Here is a 19,361-nt window from a genome sequence, read left to right as displayed (position 1 = left end):
TACCGAACCTTAGCCGTTCGATTAACTGTCCAACGTGTCTGTCGCGCACCTCAAGCGTTCCGCTCCTCCACCCTAAGAAACAGAAAGCTAACTACCCCCCCAAAAAAAAAACTAACTAAATCGTTACTTGTGGCGTGCGTGACGGTTTCATGATTCTCGAATACCAGCCGAAGAATCAGGTATCAGAATTAAAAAAGGTAATTAGAGACGTGTCTCGTGGGTCCCGCCACTGTCATCTCTTCGCGCTGACAAAAAACACCGCCCCCCTCGCAAATTTTTTTCCAGTTCGTGGAAGAAGCGTCGTCCCATCTCGTGGCAGACTTCTCCTTTATTAGGGTTTTTTTTTTTTTTTTATCATTTGGCTCGCGTCTGACTCTCCGTTGACAGCGACTCGTTTCCATTTGATCTTCGATCTGTTGTTGGACCTCTGTCACAGATGTCGGTTAGTAACTGTTTTCTCCTTTCAGATCTCCGGATCTCTTAGTGCGAAGTGATGCGGATTTTATTCTGTTTGTTGAATGAACAGTGCTGGAAATGCATGTTTTCTCTATTTATATTGGTTTGATGTTTATGTCCTTGTGTGTCTTTTTTTTATGTAAATTTTACCTGACGTCGAGCTGGATTATGAGAGACTTGAGATGGATTTAGGTCTAGAAATTGGAGAAGTGCTCATTTTTGTGAATATTGGATGTGCTTAGAAAATTATACAGCAAATTTTATTGACAATTTCTAGTACAAATTAAAGCGATCTAGTAATTAATTTAGAAGCGTGAATAGTGGATCTGGTATTGTATTTGTTTTTATTGCTCTTGTTGTTTTTAACCGTAGTATGGTGAAACTGTCCTTGTAAGTGGATTCCAACTACTGAAAATCTGGAAACACGTCAGTGTTTATCCTCAGAAGTGTTTCTTTTTCTAGTTTACTGATTTTATCTTAGCTTGTGTGTATGCTAAAAGGCGTTTGAAATGTTTTTAGGCAGATTTAGTTTGCATATTGATCCTCATAAAGGTAGTATAGCTGGAAATTTATCCTGCTGTAAACTTAGTGATAGGAACTCCTTATGTAGCTTGGAGTAGCTTCTGATGACATATTTCATTGAAATAGACAGCTTTCTTTAAATGATGACCAAAAATCGGTGAGCTTCTGCAGCATGATCTCCTTACGTTATGAAGCATTGCACTTGTATATAAGACTCAAGACCAGTTCCTTAACTTTTTTATGTGCATGACCAATGTTTTTCCCTGTATATTTATATGTCTCATGACGTGCACAATTTTAAGTGTAACAAATTCATGTATAGAGTGGAGAACCTATTCCTTGTGAAGGGAGTGGTGTGGGCTGGGACATGATGCTTCTTAATTGGCGACCCAACTGTATTTACTGAATTCATTCATACAGGCAACAATTACTTTAGCAAATGCATCGACTTCATATGGTACACATAAATGATCTTGGAAAGATGGCACTATCATCAGATTGAGATTATTTTGATGTGAAATTCTCTTTTGTTTTTTCTTTAAAGAAGAAAAAAAGTTGGACATGTTCAAGGTAGACCATTTAGTGTACCAATGAGAAGTATAAGGAAGTCCAAAATAATAAGGGTGGGAATTGCGAAGATGATTTGAGAAATGTAAACTAAACTGTGAACTTAGCATATGATGTGTTAGAAAGATGGAAAAGATTCTTGTGGCTGAAACCGACATAATTTGGATAAGTTCTGATGATAAGTAGGATGATGGCAATGATGATGATGATGGGGACGACCATGAGAAAGTGGATCTGTGAGGATGTTGAGACCTATTTTGTGCAAATTTGTCAAATGAAATATTACTATTCTTCTCTTTATGGATCAATGGTCACTTCTGTTAGTGCATCAGCAATATTATAAAAACAGAACAAGTCAAGAATCAGGCAGCTTGGTTGATGTGTAATGAGGTCAACCATTGGTCAACTGGTATCACATCACAATCAATAGTATGTAAATTTTAGTGGATATGTTTTTCAAGTACTATATAATACAAGACCCGGCATGTCATCTTGGTTAATAATCTTGTGGTGGTTCAGAGTTATGGGTTCGTGCAACATCTTGTTTGTCTGCTTATTTACCTTCAATTTTGTGATCACGAATTCTTCTAGACTGGATTTGTATCAAATCTTTTTTCCTGAATTAGAAAGTGGGCATAAATATTTTTCATACCCTTAAACAAGATCAAAGATTTTCAGTCAATAGAAGTATGACTTCCATTTTTCAGTGAAATATCTAGTTTTGTTTAATTTTTTGTTTCATGCGACTTTCCTTTGTCATCTCAAAAAGGAAGATTTCTTTACTTTCTCAACTCAAATAGTTTTTTCTTCTTGACTCCTGCTACTTTTTTTTTTTCTTTTATGTCTTTATAGGTAAGAACAGTTAAAGTCAGCAATGTCTCCTTAGGAGCATCAGAGATGGACATCAAGGAATTCTTTTCCTTTTCAGGTGATATTGAACATGTTGAGATGCGAAGGTTAGTCCAAATGGATGCAAGCAGAACGGCTCATCTGTAACTTCTAACTTCTTTCTTTCTTTCTTTTTTAAATTTCGTTTTTACCAATAGCAGTTCTGTCATTTGTTTGTGGCAGTGACACTGAACGATCTCAGATTGCATATGTTACTTTCAAGGATCCACAGGGAGCAGACACTGCATTCCTTCTATCGGTCAGCCCACTTCTCCATGCTGTTCCCTTAATTTCTTAATTGATTATAATTGCACAATTTTGTATCACTCATGTTCTTTTGTGTTGTAAAGTATAAAAAATATTCTTGAAACCCGTTATTGTCTTACTATATTTTTATCATTTTATTAATGTAGTTATTCTTTATGAAATGTTGACTATTTAATCTACTATATTTGGGAAATGACTTTTAAGTGAAATACATGTGAATGCTGCCTTTAGTCGAGTCCATTGCATGGATGTGTTTGCCACCATTCTATTATGGTTTCAAGATGCTGCAATTGTGAGCTTCACAAATGTCTCAGTGATGATCTGCATGCACCTGGGAAAAACCCTGGAGTAAAAGTTTTTTTTTTTTTTTTTTTATGTCTTTGCTTTAGTCTGTGTTTTACAGGTTGACCATACTTTTCACCATCTTTTAAATTGTTCCAACAACTGTGGACTTCCTAATGTATTTTGTACCCACATCTTGACACTTTATTGTTATGTAGCTGATGATATTTTTCCTTTTTGTCAAGCACTGATTTGTGTGAGTCCAGGGGCAGATCGGTGTATATGTGTTTGTTTTATTCTGCTCTCGTTTGGCAATTTGCTTTTGGCCTTTTTATTTATATCAGGCCTTAGTCAAGCTATTGTGGACGCAGGGAGCAACAATAGTTGATTTATCTGTTAGCATAACGCCAGCTCCAGATTATCAGCTGCCAGTCACAGCTTCAGCTCCGGCTGCTGTAAATATCAACTACATAGTCTTTCTTTCTTAAACTTTTCTTTTGCCAAGTTTCAAACCTCACCATTTTATCATACTTTTCAATCTTCTCAGCCAGGTGGGCAAAATCAACCTGGTGGTGCCGAATCAGCTGTCCAGAAGGCGGAAGATGTTGTCACCAGCATGCTTGCAAAAGGCTTCATCTTGGGGAAAGATGCTGTGAACAAAGCAAAAACTTTTGATGAGAAGCATCAACTTACATCTACTGCGACCGCTAAGGTTTCCTCACTGGATAAGAAAATTGGTCTCACTGAGAAGATAAGTATTGGAACTTCAGTTGTTAACGACAAAGTCAAGGAAATGGATCAGAAGTTCCAAGTCTCTGAGAAGACTAAATCTGCCTTTGCAGCTGCAGAACAGAAAGTTAGTAGTGCAGGGTCTGCGATCATGAAAAACCGTTATGTCTTCCAGGGGGCATCATGGGTGACCGGTGCCTTCAATAGGGTTGCCAAGGCTGCCGGTGATGTAGGGTCCAAGACAAAAGAGAAGGTCGTCACGGCTGAGGAACAGCAAAAGAAAGGCATGGTGGAAGAGTATGCTCAGGTTCATCTTTCTGACTCTCCTAAAGCTGCTGATGAATCAGGTGAGCATTCATCCAAACCTCAACCTACCCAGGGCTTGTTTCTTTGACTCTATATCATCTGTAAATAACTAGTTATGGTGAAAAAATAAAAGATGTAGGTTTGTGGATTTCATAAACTAGATTTACACATTCTTTGGCAAAAAAATGTTGAACCGGCCCGTCCTTGTTGGTAGATAAGATTGCAGATTCTGACATATAATTTTTATTTTATCCTCCCTTGCTTCTAAGTCCCCCTCATTTGAGAGGGTATTTTCGTGCTAGTGCAAGTTATTCTATTTTATGATGAAGGCAGTGCTTTTTGAACTCATGGTGCTGCCTAAACATTAGGAAATCTTAGCAACGAGGTTTCTTTTAATTTTTATTTCTTTTTGGTTTCCTTTAACGCCTTTTGCGACGAGTCTTGATGGGGGAGATCATAGTTGGCTACACTATTCAAAACTTATGTGCCCATGACATCACAAATAGGATTCCTATTTTCCCTTATAATACATAATCGGGAAAACTCCTTAATCAATTAAGATTCTTATTTTTCCTTATAATATATTAATATAAGGAAGATAAATCAATCATATAAATCAAGAAAGATACCAACTTGTGGTATATTTTGTAGGTCTCACCTGGTCCTCAAATCTTCCAATATATTCTAACTCATGTGGGGACTCCTCTTAACTGAGGTCCTTTTGGTGGGTCCCATATTGTAACAAAAACCCTAACTTTTTCTTCTTCCTCCCCATTTCGGTTTCCCTCACTCATACTTCCCCATTACGTTTCACATACTTTATGTTCTTCCGATATAAGATATGATTTTCTCCTTTCCCATGTCTGAGATCCCACCTCGGAAATCCTCAGTTGAAATCCTCATGACAGGGCACTAGTTTGCCAGATTAATTGTTCGCACTCTGAAAGTGGTTCCACTTTTGAGACCTTGGTATAATGTCTTCATACTACGGTGTTACCCAGAAAACATCTTGATGTTAAAACGGATTATTATTGTGAAATCGTAGTTGGGAAATTTGCCGATTTAGACTTGGGACTCGGCTAAGTCAACTCGGTCAAATAAGTTTTTTTTTTTTTTTTTTTTTTTTGTAAAAACAAACTACAAAACTCAGGGGAATTTGAGTTTACTCATTTGAGTTTTACCTATAACTTAGACGCACCCAAGTTTAAAATATGGAAGAAACAGCTAGAAAGGGTAATTTATCGCCGGAAATTGTAGCAAGACGGTGGTAAATAAAAAGATAGCAAAAAATCTTTCAAATGCTTTTTGAGCTTTTTTCATCGATTGGATGATGATCGAGATCAGTAACATTTTGCCTTGCTTGATCATATTGAGAAAGGGGCTAAATAGATGGATCTAAATGTAGTATATGAAAAAGCTCTCTATTGGACAATCAAAAGCTCAATTAAGGCGATCTGAAATGCTAACCTTAGGTCTTAAGGTAATTTGAATTCAATGGACGGTTCCGATTAACTTTATTTAGCACCATGTGTTAACTTTGTACAAATATCTATATTTTTTATATTTATAAATGTCAATTATATATTAATCATATATTAATTATTCAAGCGAATTGCAACAGTACTCTAGTAATCATGGCAGATGACAAGACAATCCACAAGCTAAAACATTATATAGTATAACACAGAAAGCCACAAACAGAAAAGCTTCCGTCGATGAAGTGGCCGATCACTTTGCTAATTGGCTTTTCTGCCCCACCTTGCTACTACTTTGACAGAAAAATTATTTCTTACCACCGAGAGGAAACACAGGTTTAAATAAGAAAGAAAACAAAGAGAAGCGTTCAAGGCTGAGAGAGAAGATACTCAGGACTGGCTAGTTTTGGCTCCACCGTAGGACGCCAGTGCTCCACCAGCCTCCTTAAATAACAACAATCCGTCACAAGAGAAGATTCTTCACAAACAGTAGTAGAAAATTAGCCTGCCGACACTGCATTTTAAAATAAACAAGGCACGAGATTGAAAACAACCCCTTTTGTTTTACCACGACAATAACCAGTTAGAATATTGACATTTAATGAGATAAGCATTGCCACGTACTTAAATTGCAGTTACCAGACAAGAACATTTCGCATACACCTGTCACTCTGATTAGCTCATGTAGCCACGTTCCTCAGTTCTTCATGAATTCGAACATATTTAAATATTGATCGTCAGACTGGTGGAGCCCAAAAGAATTCATCAAAATCAGGTAGTACAATACTTGGAACTAATTGCTCGCCCCATCATTGTCTAATCTTCGAAATCTGTATTGGACTTTGAAGGAGGAATGATCAAGCTTTATCTAGAAAACAGAAAAGCTTTCTTATCTGTTAAGCTTCGTTTTCTCAAATTTCTGAAACTGGAGTGTGCTGGAAGGGGCAGCAAAGAAGCTCAATATGGCTCAAGATCTATAGCACTAGACCACATATCCTTTAACTGGATCTATAACTCAAGAGATCTATAGCACTGGTTTATTACATTATTTATTAAAATGATTGAATTTTCACCCAACGTTAATCCATCTATAGCACTAGATCACATCTCCTTTAACTGGATCTGCACACAACAAAAGGGAACAGCTACAGATTACGAAGATTAACAATAAAAGCAATCGGAGCGCAGAGAGCAGTGGTATTGGGCGCCAGCTGCCATCTTAATCAGGCCCGGGTACAGTAGCGCTGACACATACAGCTGGCACAGATCAGCAGTAACTACTAACTACAAGCAGAGGAGAGTGGAAGAAGAAGCAGAAGAAGTACCATGACGGAGCGGACCTCGGTCACCGCTCGCTCATCACTCTCGAAAATTAAAAAAGAAATAAGCAGAAATGAGGAAAATCTGAACTCGTATTTACGACAAAAGCGCTATTCCGCGGCAGAGAAACCGCAGCAGCGGCCTCGTTGTCTCCTGTCACGTGCCTATCGTCGAAGTCACTGTTTCCGCTGCGAGAAGAGATCGCACGTGAAGCCGTCGCCTGCGTAGGATAGACGGAATTCCGATCCGGCGACTAAAAATTGCCCAATTTTCTTGGTAAATAACGCGGCTGAGATTTTCGAACTCTCTTTTCAACCTCCTGCAAGCTTCGATGGCTTACAACAGCTAGAACATTGCCTTTCTTGATATTCAACAACCTCTCGAAAACGGAATCAACTGCAGAAGCACAAAATCAGCAGAAAAAAAAAAACTAAAAAAGATTTTCCAAGGAACAAAACCGTGTTTCTGAGTTTCTCTCCCGCATTGTACCTTTCGGCGCAGACAACCGCTTCAAACCTCCAAGTTTGAATAGCTCTGACAAAACAAAAAAAAAGCATATGAAATCGATGAGAAAAGGAGCAAGGAAAAAAGAAACAGAAGAAGAAGGAAAGAAAAATTCTTACCTTCATCCGTTGGAGAGTGAGAAACCAAGACAAGAATGAGGAAACAAGCCAAGACGATGAGAGGAATTAAATGTATCATGGAATCGACCCTCCGGTGAGCGGATCGGTGAGCCTTCTCCACATTCTTGTCTCCGTCTCTCTCTTCTAACTCTCTACGCTTATCGTCACTATCCAGGTCCTCCTCCACACCATGGACGTGGAGCTTCGATGCCGGGGATCCGAGCGACTGCCTCTGCATCCCTGGGAGAAGAATCGAAACAGAGAAACCGAGAGAGGCACTTCAGAGCTCTCTATAAAAGGTTTCTCGTCCAGCCTGGCTGTCGCGCCTGTGAACAAATAGACCCGTTTCTTATCGGTCGCGGGTGTCACACGCGTCTACGTTTGCTTTTTGAGAAAAAATGATTGGCCTCATCGACTACGTTGATTGCTCTCGTCGAAAGCGGGACGAATCAACGGTCCTGATCATGTCTCTGGTGGAAGGGTGGGTCCGGAAGAAACCCAAACTCGCGCGTGTAGAGTTTGATCCTGGATAGACTTGGGTGGATATTTGAAGGGGACAGATAATATTTTTAATTGTTCTGATTGAGTCGTTACTCGTAATCCGGACTCGGATCCGGAGTTGGGAGAATTTCCCCTTGTGACTCAACCTGCAACTGAGTTAACTCGATAGACTAACGCGATCTATTTGAAGAGTGCGAAGTAAGATCGGTTACTGGGGAGGGTAATTTAATATAATAAATAGTTGTTGCATTTGGGAGTTTTCTTGGGGAAGAGACAAAAGTTGAATGAGAGAGGAGAATGATGGGACGGTGGTTGGACCAGGCGTTACCACTTTGAGTCTCTTGGCATCCAAGCTTGAATTTTTATCATTCCTTTGGTTTAGTTGATAAGATTTCTATCAATCATTTTTTTTTCTAAATTATATAAATACCACTTTTAATTAATGTAAAAATGTAATTTAGTTCAACTTCTAATATGGTATCAGGAAAGATCGATTAATCCTCTGCACATGCCTTCATCCTTATCGAGTAAGATCTATTTATAAAATCAGTGCTATAGTCACAATTTTAATTACTAATAGATAAGATTGATTTCTCTCACTTTAATCAATGCAAATATGGGGTTCAATTTAGTATCTATTACAAATCTTACTAGGAGGTCCACTAGATATTAGAAATTGTTGAAGAATAGATAAATCGTATTGTCTTTGACTATGATGGATTTTTGCGAAAATTGAGTTTTAGGTTAGGTTTATGATGGGAGAACGGAGAACAATAAAGTATAAAATTATACAAAATATAACAATTTATTATAACATTCATTTATATCAAGTGAAATAATTTTTAACAATAAAAAAATATAAATTTTACAATAGGCAGGAAGCTGTTATGGTCCTGGGGTTAAATATATATGACTTTCACTCCTAACATGCCGATCTTTTGGATAATATTAGTTAGATACTTAACATTTGGAACCCAAGACCATATTCAATTAATTGACCAGCTGCCATGAAAGGAAACTCAGCTAATCTGGAACTCAGCTTGTTAAAGCGAAAATTTTCAGCATTTTTATATTGCGATAATTTTTTTATTGACGTGGTGCTATTGGTCCAATTTGATTCGTTCGCAAAGAAGCAGAGATGCTGAGGCAACCAGGATAGAAACAGAGGCCTATAGATTAAGAGCTTTATTATAAGAATTCACCGTGCTGAATCAAATTTTCAATTCTGCAACTTCTTTTGGAAAAGTAAAGAAATGGAATAATTGAAGAGATTTTCATCTGATACAGGTTCAGAAGAACTGATAAACAACAAGAACCAAATAATTTCATCAAGTGATAATCCTGTCCTGCTCATAGTCTCAGCTTCTTCCCAATCACGACAAAATTTCTTGCATCTTTTCCTTTATAACCACCAACAAAAAATATGTCAAAAAACCAAATTTCCGACCGAAAACATCCCATCAGAAGATCGAATATTACAGATTAAAAAAGCAATGAAAAGTGTTCTTACCTGAATAGCTTTTGTCGTGTTCAAGATTTCGTCTTCTTTCATGGCGCATCTCTCCAGTAAGCTCTTGAATTTTTCCTGTTTTCGAAAAGATAAAGCAACTTGATTGAAATTTCACAGCCAACACACAATTCCCTGCTCACTGCTCAGGTTAGTTCGTCTAATCAAGCTTGTGATCATTGAAAGAACGACGGGATCCTGGAAAAATTATACCACCAAAGACCCGTTAATGATTCTGGTGTCATCCACGTCATTTTTGTGTTCAATCGAAAGCAGCTGATCCAATACCCTGTTCAACATTTCATCAATTTGTTGTGAAAACCAGAAGACTGGAATAGCAGCTTAAAAGAATCCAAGACTTTTTTATATCCAAAACCACCGATTATGAGATGGTTTTAATTTTTACCCCTTAGTTTCTTCCATGACGGGTCGCAGCTCGCTGCTCACAGTGTCGAGTGTGGCCGCCATTTGCTTCAGCCGGTGAGCCAGAAACCTCTTCCGCGCCTCCAACAGTAGCGCCCGACGGAGAATGTGATTTCCCCGATGGGTTCTGTTCACTCCCGCGGCTGCCTCCCTTCTGCAACAAATTCAGCTAAAAGACATCAGAAATCTTTACATTGTGAAGGTTTATCTGGATTCTGAGCTTGGCTCTCCGTCTCTCTTACCTTTTCTTGGAACTGCAGCAAAGAAAGTATGCTTTCCTCTTCTGGGTCGTCAGCTTCTTTACTTCCCTGCCTCTGAAACTACTCTCCAGGGGGCTCTTCGTATTCTTAGATGCCTCTAGGACAGCAGCATCGCAGAGAGACGACGTTGCGAAGGACGGAGACTTCGGATACAGCTGAACCGCTTTCCCCATCGTTTTGGTCATCGAAATTCCGTCAAGATAACAAAATCTCGACCAGAAAATGTCGGATTAAGGAACGAAAACAGAACGGAAAGAAACAGAGTCTCAGAGAAGAGAGGAAATCAAGGAAAGGGAAGGATGTTTGCGAGGATTTAATAATGGAGGATGAAACCTGGTCCAAAGGATCAGAACTGCGTCGACAAGTACTGTCGTACCGGATTAGGAAATAATCAGTTCGATTCCACTTTCCCTGCAAGACTACGAGTCGGTTGATTCTGCCAGTCAACGTTCTAAACAAATTGAGTCAAAGATTCTGATAATACAAAAGTAAACTGATACGCAGAGCACATGCAAAGGCTGTGCCTCCTCTCCTCTCTCTATTTCTACTTAAATTTTAAGTATTGCTCTCAAAGTAAGGTGAGATTTAATTTTTAAAATTTATATTTAATCAAATTATGTTGAAAAGATTAAATGAGCTACCATGGAGCCACGGGGGTGGGGTGTTAACAAACACCTAGGATGTGTAGGGGTGGCATAACTAGTAAATAAGAAAAAAATTTATAAAGATGACATAGAGATGTAATTATACAAGTTGGTGTATGTTTTCTTAGATTATTTTATTTTTTAAACATGTAGCCTTAAGGGCATTATAGTCATTGTAACACCTTCACATGATTATAAATATAACCTCAAGGCATGGGATAGAACATTCAAGTTTCTTCCTCTTGGCTCAAATTCGTTCGTACACTTTTCTTTCTTTTCCTCTTCTTTATTTCCTTTGGTTTCTTCTCTCCTCTCTCCTAAAAGTAGTTACTCTCTTATCTCAGTCCCATTAGTTCTCTTGGGTATAAATATTGGCCTTAGGAATCAACAGGGGGTAAGCAGGGTCTCTACTACCTTGATCGTCCAAAACCATCATCATGTTATTCCGTACATTCTTCATATGGTATTTGGCATCAACGTCTCGGGTATCCATCACATCAAGTATCTGTCTCATTTTCGTTTTTTAATCAAAATTCTTGTAGTTCAAACAATTGTCTGGTTTGCCCCTTGGCTAAACAAACTAGATTGTCATTTCATTTTAGTACAATTTCTAGCAATTCATCTTTTGAAAAATTACATGTTGATATCTGGGGGGGTTACCATATTGCATTGATTTCTGGGACCCGATATTTCCTTACTATAGTTGATGACTTTACTTGATGGACATGGATTTATTTGATACGTCACAAATCTGAAACTCAAACTCACCTAACTAATTTTATTAGTATAGTAGAAATCCAATTTGCTCCCAAGGTGAAAGTTGTGCGTAGTAATAATGACCCTGAATTCACTCTTGCCACTTACTACTTGTCCAAAAGCATTATCCACCAAACCAGTTGTGTTCACACCCCGCAACAAAACGGGGTAGCTGAACGCAAACATCGACACCTTCTAAATATGGCCCAAACCTTACTTTTTTGTGCCCATCTTCCCAAACGATTTTGGGGGGATGTCATTTTAACAACTGCTTATCTCATAAATTGGACACCTATCCCAGTCTTGTAAGGTAAAACACCTTATGAACAATTATTTCATATTATCCCCATTTACTCTCATTTACGAGTTTTTGGATGTTTATATTTTGCCTCTTCTCATGCCCACAAACCATCCAAATTTGATACATATGCCACCACATAAAGGGCTTCAACCAAAATTATCCACGTGCCTACACGTGAGGGGGAGTCTTAAAATGATAGTCTCACATACATTAGTGAGTATAAAGATTTTGTATTTATTAGCTGGAAAAAAGGTTCCCTAAGTGACTAGTCATTTGGGATAGATCCTTCAATCCAATTTAACATGGTATCAAAGCAATGTTCTCATATGTGGGCATCCACCCAAAATTATTCATGTGCTTCTACGTGAGGAGCCTCTACCTAAATTATCCACGTGCCTACAGGTGAGGAGGAGTGTTAAAATGATAGTTCCACATACATTAGTGAGTATAAAAATCTTGTATTTATTAGCTGGGAAAAAAAGTTTTCTAAATGGCTAGTCATTTTGGGATAGATCCTTCGATCCAATTTAACAAGGACGATATTAGACCATTACAAGTTTTTATGAGGACGATATTCAAATTGGTTTTGTGGAGGAATTAAATTCTTTTAAAAACCCGCCCTCAACCCAACCCTTCCAAATCACTCTTCTCGAGATATCTGGTGAATTCATAGGGGCCACTAATCCATAGATATTTAAAGTTTTAAATTATTTAAAAATCCCACTCTAATATAAATTATAAGTTTTTACCCCTGAGTGCTATGCAATTTTAATTGATATAATCCTAATTCTTACGCATTTAATCCATAAAATTTTACTCTTTAAGATCCGGTCCGGCAACCCCAAGATTTCTTGGTCCTCACTCCACCGTTGGTCAAACTTTAGGGCGAGGCACGCGTGGACTGATGCACCGACCCGCAAGTCCGCATTTTCTCTCATCCTGGCGAACCGGCGGCTTAAGCGTCCATAGTCTCCAGACGGTTCCACAAAAGGAACGTAACTGCATCCGATGTAACCGGACCCACAAAATCCGGGACCCCAATGGGCCCACTATAAATCCGCCATGAACCTCGGTGCTTGCCTTCAGGCGTCGTTAAAGCCAAAAGGGATCGTGAATTGGTAACTCTGGAGGTTGAGCTAGAGGAGACAAGGGTTGGATGCGGCGACGATATCGCGGCGACGGTGACGGAAGTGAGAGTAGATTGGTTACCAGAAGAAGGGGGAGATGGTACTTTGGGAGATTACTCTTGGGACTGCTTATTTTTTAGGTTTGAAGCGGACGTACAGACTCGCTCTCAAAATCCAGCGCCGTGTCATCAGTCCCAAATACCCAAGGGCTCGTCAATTCGTTCGCAGGTAACACTTGCTCTCTTTCATTTTTTTGTTTGTTTTTCATTAGCGTGCTCTAGATTCATCTTTTTGCTCGAACGAAAGGGCAGAAACATCTATGTTTTCGTTACGGTTTCTGTATTTAACTGCTAGCGTATGAAGAATGAAACGGAAGGATATGTGGTTGATCATGGTGTGTTCATGAAATTGATCTTGTGAAAGGGGAATCGTATTTTCAATGCTGAAATCTGTGAATTTATTTCTTTAATATATGCGGTAGTTGTCTGGGCCTTGATGGTCGATATGCAATCTTAAACGCATGACAAGGACTGAAACCGTTATTTCAGTGGCATCGCTAGAGCTAATGCGTATTGGTTGTGGAGATCACATTTACCCTTTTTGGACTTCTTGCTGGTAATTCTTATAAATGAGTGTGTTGGTGTTTGATTAGCCTCTCTTTCAGCTTTTTGGTTCATTCAGATTAGCGTTTGGTTTCTCGTGTCAGCTTTTGTTTAGTTTTTATTTGAGCATATGGAGGCATTTTGTGCAGCTCAAGTCAGTATCCCAGAGTTTCGGTGGAGAAGAGGGGGGGAGGGGGAGGCTGGGGTGTTGGGTGTTAGTTGCTGGCTTTTGATGGATTGGCCTTGAGTTTTCAGGTGTTCATGTATATCATGTAACTAGAGAAGCAATTGTGACTCCATGCAGTAGTTGACAATGGTTTAACATAGAAGTCCATTTAAAGTTGGAACAGGCGATTTCTGTCTCCTATACGAGGACATGTGTCTCTGTATTACCTGGACTGAAGCAATTTTAGACACATAGAGAATGCTCACTTTAAATTCTTCAATGATTAAAAAAACTGGCGTTAGTAAATATAGCTTTCAGCACCTTCAGTAATAAGAGATTCATCATCCGAGTATCAAGGTGGTTATCCTAAGGTTTTGGCAAGCATTTGCACTTGGAAACACAAGTCTCGCTGCTACTAAATATATTTGATTACATAGACTAAATCCATACCTGATTCCCTTGGTTAGGGTACTCCAATGTAGCAGAAGAATTTAGTATTTTTGGGCTTGAATTGTATATGGCATTTTTTTAGTGTGTTTTCCTATTTAATACATTTATGTTGGGTTTCAAGGTTTATCTTTTTAGAATGGCTGGTATCAGCTTCCTAAATTTGTAAGTCTATTTGTTTATCTCCTGATGCATATTGCCTTGATATGAGGAACTGCTTAGTTTGGTTTAAATACTTTCTCTGCAAGTAGTTGAGCTTTTAGCTTGTTCTGTGAAGAGCAGTAGTGTTCAATTTGAATGATATTGAGGATGTCAAGGGACTGAAAGTGAAATATAGGAGGCAGAAAAATATTATGGCATGAAAGTGGGAAAAATTAGCCAAGAATAGAGGAGAATTATCCATCTAGGTGAAGCCCACGCAGTGCAACCACGAAAGAGTTATGATGTTTACTGTATTGGTCACCGAGCTTAGATAGGTACCACCAATTAGTGGAACCTTTTGAGTAAATTTCCCAAGGTGGAACTTGAGGTTAGTGTTTATGTTGCATGTCGTCTGATTCTAACTGTTTTCCCTCTGGTAGATATATTCACTATAATTTAATATTGTCCTTATGTGCCAACCATTCACCTAATTCTACTCGGTGCTTGTTTCTTTACTCTGCAATTGATCCATCTTAGTTATTTGCTTTTCTAAAACAGATTTATTTTGGATGGGTAAACTATAATATTTGAACTCTTGCAGACGTGTTCGTAGTGCCTTTGATGTTGCATTGAAAGTCCACCGCAGTGTACAAGAAAGAGACCTTGAAGTTGGTCGGAATCTTGGAAACTGGATTCTTCGGTGGCTAGATCGCATGAAACCATCTGCGAACATAAGTGGTGGGAATCCTGGGAAGAGGCCACCTGCCAATGGCAATGAGAAGGCAAAGTATGTTGCAAACTTTCATAAAAAGGGGACTCGCATGGTCTCCAAACTCTTGGAGAAGCAGGCTGATGGGCACTTCTTTTCTCCATCAAAATATGTTCGTCCAAAATCTTTTCCCACTTTAGGGATGATGCTGAGGCCAAGAAGACCGGCAGGTTTGGACATCCAATCCAGACAAATGTGGTCTGTATCTGCATCCCCAAACTTGTACTTCACGAGGGGTCGTTTTGACGGTGTTTACCGGAAGGACATAATGCAGTGGATGATGAACTGATGGTTACATCTTTCCACTTTATGTTTTGTTGCTCTCAATTTGTAAATCTTGATGCTGTGGGAGGTTGTTGAATGGTTACAATGAGATGGGCAGAACTGTGTAACGATTTTGTTAGAGATACCTTTTTATGAAAAATTACATAAGAAGGTGAATAAAGCTTATTTATATGAAAAATTACATAAGAAGGTGAATAAAGCTTATTTATATGGAAAATTAGAGACTATTTATCCAAGGGCTGATCCAATACAAAAAGTCATTTGGTGTGAAACGGTTATTTTAGCCGTTTGATTATGATTAATGGTTATCTCAGCCATTTGATTATGATTAATGGTTATCTTAAAAATTATCGATTTTGTACATCTATATCAAATTATCGATTATGGATATCTATATTGTCGATTTATGCATCCCAAAATCTAAATTTTTTGATTGATTATTAACTTATTTTGGTTTATCCTACATGTTTCACAATAATATCAGCATTAACCATCTTATGGTTTGAGTCGAGAAAATGTCTTCTTTGAGCAGGACTGATCATGCAAATCCCATACTCAGCCTTTTCTAGTTGAATTTGCAATAATTTTCGTAGAAATAATTTCAAGTGTAAATTCTTCGTTTTCATCATCATCCTACTTCTATTGGATCTTATTAAGAACAGAATTCCATTCTTCTGCTCTCAATCTCAGCTCTTGCTTGCTCAAGCATTATTACTTCCTTTCGTTCAGTTCAACTGTAACTATCCTTTCAGAAATTGTTGATCATCTCAGAGCAAGTTATTAATTTTTTTTCCATTTTTTTTTTCATGTCCAAATGCAGGTATAACGCAGGAAAAACGATGAATTGTCCAAGGGTTCAGGTTTTGGAATTGTTTCAAAATTACAGAAAAATGCAACGTTTGCTTTCTCAGTTCTGCTACCTGTTTCAAGCCAAATTCGTAAGAGTGAAAGGAAGGTCAAGAAGCTAGGCGAAAGTTTCTTCTCTTGTTTCTGTCTTCAAAGGGAAAGTTTCTTCTCTACAAGTATTTACAGAAACGAAAATCGAACGACACACGACAACAACTCCGGCACAAGGTGCAGTCATGATTATGCTTGGCCGAGATTTTTACCCATTCAATAAAATCTCAACGCCCACAAAACCGAAGAAACCAAAACGAAAAAAGTTTGAGAAGAGCTAAAGAGCTAAGAGCGCACCGGAAAACTAGAGCAATTCAGGACCAAGAATTGTCGAAAGCGGCCGAGGTGATTGCTTGCGCGAATTCCGAGAAACTGATCCGACCGTCACCGTCTGTATCGGCCTCTTTGATCATCCCCGTGAGTTCCTCCACTGTCAAGGCATGGCCAAGTTTAGCCATGGAATGCGCCAACTCCGCGGCTGTGATGTACCCGTTTCCGTCACGGTCAAACAGCCGGAAAAGCTGTCGGAGCTGCTCTTCCGTGTACGGAGATTTGGCGGGGAGGAGATCGGGGGCCACTAGGCCGACGAACTCCGAAAACTCGATCAGGCCGTTGCTGTTGGTGTCTGCCTTCTGTATCAAGACGTCGAGTTGCGTCGGACTCGGTTTGAGTCCGAGGGACCTTAGGAGGGACCCTAGCTCCAGCTGCGTGAGGCTTCCGTCGTTGTTCCGGTCGAACGACCGAAAAATATCCCGTAATTCTACGATCTGGTCGTCGTCCAGTTTTACCGGTTCATCTTTACCTTTACCGTTCATTTTCCCTTCTCGGACAGAAACCCGATACCTCAACCGATCCTCCAGCCTCCTCAGATCGGTCGTCGCAGCGCTAACACGAAAAAGAAACTCGAGCTAAGACCATACACGATCTTCTCACGGTCAAGAATGAGCAAATATCCGGCTTCCTTCTTCTCCCTCGCGATCTAAATCATGCTTTCTTCTTCATTAAGAACAAACGACAACCGCGCGTCAGACAGACCAATATTCTTCTGCTTCGTCAACGTAATCAATCAGCCGATCGATCAGTGTCTCTTTTCGTATCTAAACCGATCCAAAATCCAATCAGACTTGATTTGTCCCAGTCGAGCGCTGCGCTGCCTTAATTCTCTGCCTTCGTCTCTCTCTCCGACTTCTGGTTCAGATCCCGATGTTTCTCGCACCGTATTGCGGATCTGGAGACCCAGCTTTGTCGGATCTGACCCGCAGTTCGATCGGAAGAAGACGAAGAATGAGGCTCTGGCTGGAGAACCAGGGGAAGCCGCGTAGGCACGGAGTCGTTTTCTTTTGGTTCTTTGCCTTTTCCTGTTGTCAACGACGAACTTATGTCAGCAGACGGGACCGAAGCTGTAACGCTCTCGCATTATTCCAATAGAGATTATGAAAAATGAAATAGAATATTAGGCAAGATGGGATGAGCGGCGGGAGAGGCGGAGGGAGTGGAAATCACGTACGTCTTCCTTGATAGGATTGGCGGGGGAGGACCGCCATGGCGTTGGATAGTACCGGAGACTTCGTCAAATTTTCAACTGATCGCTGTGGGGCTACCTTCCGCAGGTCACTACGGGTGGGACCCCGTGTAGGCCAGGGTTAGATACGGGTCGGGTTTCCTGAAACCTAAACACGGGTCCAAATCCGACCCCAAAACAAGCCCAAAAAAATCTGAAATGTTGAACCTGACCTCGATTCTATCGATTCTATCACCAACCTTGGGGTGGCTTCGAACCGAGCCGGCTCACGAGTGGCTCAAGTTTGGCTCAGTGCCGGCTCGATTCGATTCATTATCTCTCGAGTTCGAGCTCCGAAATTGGTTGTTTAAATTAATGAACTGAACTCGATTGAAGTTAGGTTTGGTTCTTTGGCTCGCGAACCAGCTGGAGGTGAGTCGGGATTGGGATTGGGATCGGGAGCAGGAGCGAGGGGGGGGCTCGATTGAAGTTAGGTTCGGTTCTTTGGCTCGCGAACCAGCTCGAGGTGAGTTGGGATTGAGATTGGGATCGGGAGTAGGAGCATGAGCGAGGGGGGGGGGGGTGGTTTCCTTCCCTCGTCACCGCCGAACTCCTCCCGTTGGTTGTAGTCGCCACATCTATCGTCGTCGACAGCTGCTCGCCAACTGCCTCTGTGGCCATCCATTCTATTTCTTCCTCTCCTCGTCGTTGCCTTTGTTTCCGTCACTACTACTTCCGTTGCCATCGCAGCTGTCATCCCCGACGACAAGTTCTCCCCGGCACCGTAACCCCCTTCCCTCCGCGTTATCTCAGTGGAAAACCAGAACCAAGTTCAAGGGAGAAATAATCTTCCCCCTCCCCCGCGCGAAGATGATTTCGCACGTGCGAGATCATAAAGTAAATTCCTTAAATTCTCCTTCCTCATAGCTCTTGAACAAATTAAAAATACATTTTATAGAAATAAGTTTCAATGAACTATTAGTATCTCATATTTTTTGTAAATATTTTTCTAATTGAAAATTCTTATTAAAAAATCATATAATTTTCTAAATAAGATTTTCTTGCCAAGATCGGGTAGAAAACTGTAAAAATGTTTTTTGAATAAGTATTTAACAGTTGATGTTGTAATACTTTTAGCATGAAGCAATTTTCATTACAATTTTGTGTTTGACATTTTATTTGATTAAAAATGTATCGATAAATATAATAATATATTATATTGATTATTAATTTTTATTTATTTCTCTAGAGGCAATAAGAGGTACATTTAGCTTTCCTAAGAAAAATTTAAAATATTTCTTGTAATTTTCTAATAAATCACTAATAGTAATAAAATTTTATTTAAAGGATTTATAGTTTTTACTTGGGTAATTGTAAATTGATATTGATATTTTATTTATTTTTGTTGTGTTTGATTATTGTATGGAGTTTATTCATAATGTTATGCAGTGTATAGAGTGTTTAGACTATTTTATGGAGTGTATAAACAATTTCATGGAGTGTTTATGGAATGAATAGACAATTTTATAAAATGTTTATGAAGTGTTTATGCAGGTATTATGTATATAGATTATGCCCAATTTTAAGTAGAGATCATAC

General features: G+C 39.3%; 5 protein-coding genes across 5 annotated transcripts; 2 read left to right on the top strand and 3 right to left on the bottom strand.

Annotated features, from left to right (window-relative positions):
- The first annotated feature begins 148 nt into the window (after positions 1-148).
- Positions 149-4,328, top strand: LOC137934059 (binding partner of ACD11 1-like). Its single transcript, XM_068778260.1, has 5 exons — positions 149-442; positions 2,398-2,501; positions 2,617-2,692; positions 3,354-3,437; positions 3,530-4,328. The coding sequence occupies exons 1-5, from the start codon at positions 437-439 to the stop codon at positions 4,103-4,105; spliced, it is 846 nt and encodes a 281-aa protein (XP_068634361.1). The 5' UTR covers positions 149-436; the 3' UTR covers positions 4,106-4,328.
- Positions 4,329-6,600: 2,272 nt separating this feature from the next.
- On the bottom strand, positions 6,601-7,740 carry LOC137934772 (uncharacterized). Its single transcript, XM_068779298.1, has 3 exons — positions 7,436-7,740; positions 7,302-7,346; positions 6,601-7,208 (listed from the first exon to the last, which is right to left on the bottom strand). Exons 1-3 carry the CDS (start codon positions 7,671-7,673, stop codon positions 7,066-7,068), a joined length of 426 nt encoding a protein of 141 aa, XP_068635399.1. The 5' UTR covers positions 7,674-7,740; the 3' UTR covers positions 6,601-7,065.
- Positions 7,741-9,169: 1,429 nt separating this feature from the next.
- LOC137967106 (uncharacterized) lies at positions 9,170-10,363 on the bottom strand. Its single transcript, XM_068813542.1, has 5 exons — positions 10,109-10,363; positions 9,850-10,020; positions 9,657-9,732; positions 9,447-9,521; positions 9,170-9,336 (listed from the first exon to the last, which is right to left on the bottom strand). Exons 1-5 carry the CDS (start codon positions 10,309-10,311, stop codon positions 9,310-9,312), a joined length of 552 nt encoding a protein of 183 aa, XP_068669643.1. The 5' UTR covers positions 10,312-10,363; the 3' UTR covers positions 9,170-9,309.
- A 2,568-nt stretch (positions 10,364-12,931) lies between these two features.
- Positions 12,932-15,570, top strand: LOC137935165 (uncharacterized). Its single transcript, XM_068779849.1, has 2 exons — positions 12,932-13,182; positions 14,912-15,570. Exons 1-2 carry the CDS (start codon positions 13,052-13,054, stop codon positions 15,366-15,368), a joined length of 588 nt encoding a protein of 195 aa, XP_068635950.1. The 5' UTR covers positions 12,932-13,051; the 3' UTR covers positions 15,369-15,570.
- A 605-nt stretch (positions 15,571-16,175) lies between these two features.
- On the bottom strand, positions 16,176-17,788 carry LOC137934795 (probable calcium-binding protein CML18). Its single transcript, XM_068779326.1, has one exon. It carries the CDS (start codon positions 17,074-17,076, stop codon positions 16,576-16,578), a length of 501 nt encoding a protein of 166 aa, XP_068635427.1. The 5' UTR covers positions 17,077-17,788; the 3' UTR covers positions 16,176-16,575.
- Positions 17,789-19,361: the final 1,573 nt, after the last annotated feature.

Source organism: Aristolochia californica, unplaced genomic scaffold (assembly GCF_029961685.1).
Source record: "Aristolochia californica isolate CCGP_79_NKW_82.1479 unplaced genomic scaffold, dmAriCali1.0.hap1 SCAF_6, whole genome shotgun sequence".
Lineage (NCBI taxonomy): Eukaryota > Viridiplantae > Streptophyta > Magnoliopsida > Piperales > Aristolochiaceae > Aristolochia > Aristolochia californica.
The sequence above is the reverse complement of the archived record's forward strand: the minus strand, read 5'-3'. Positions and strand labels throughout refer to the sequence as shown.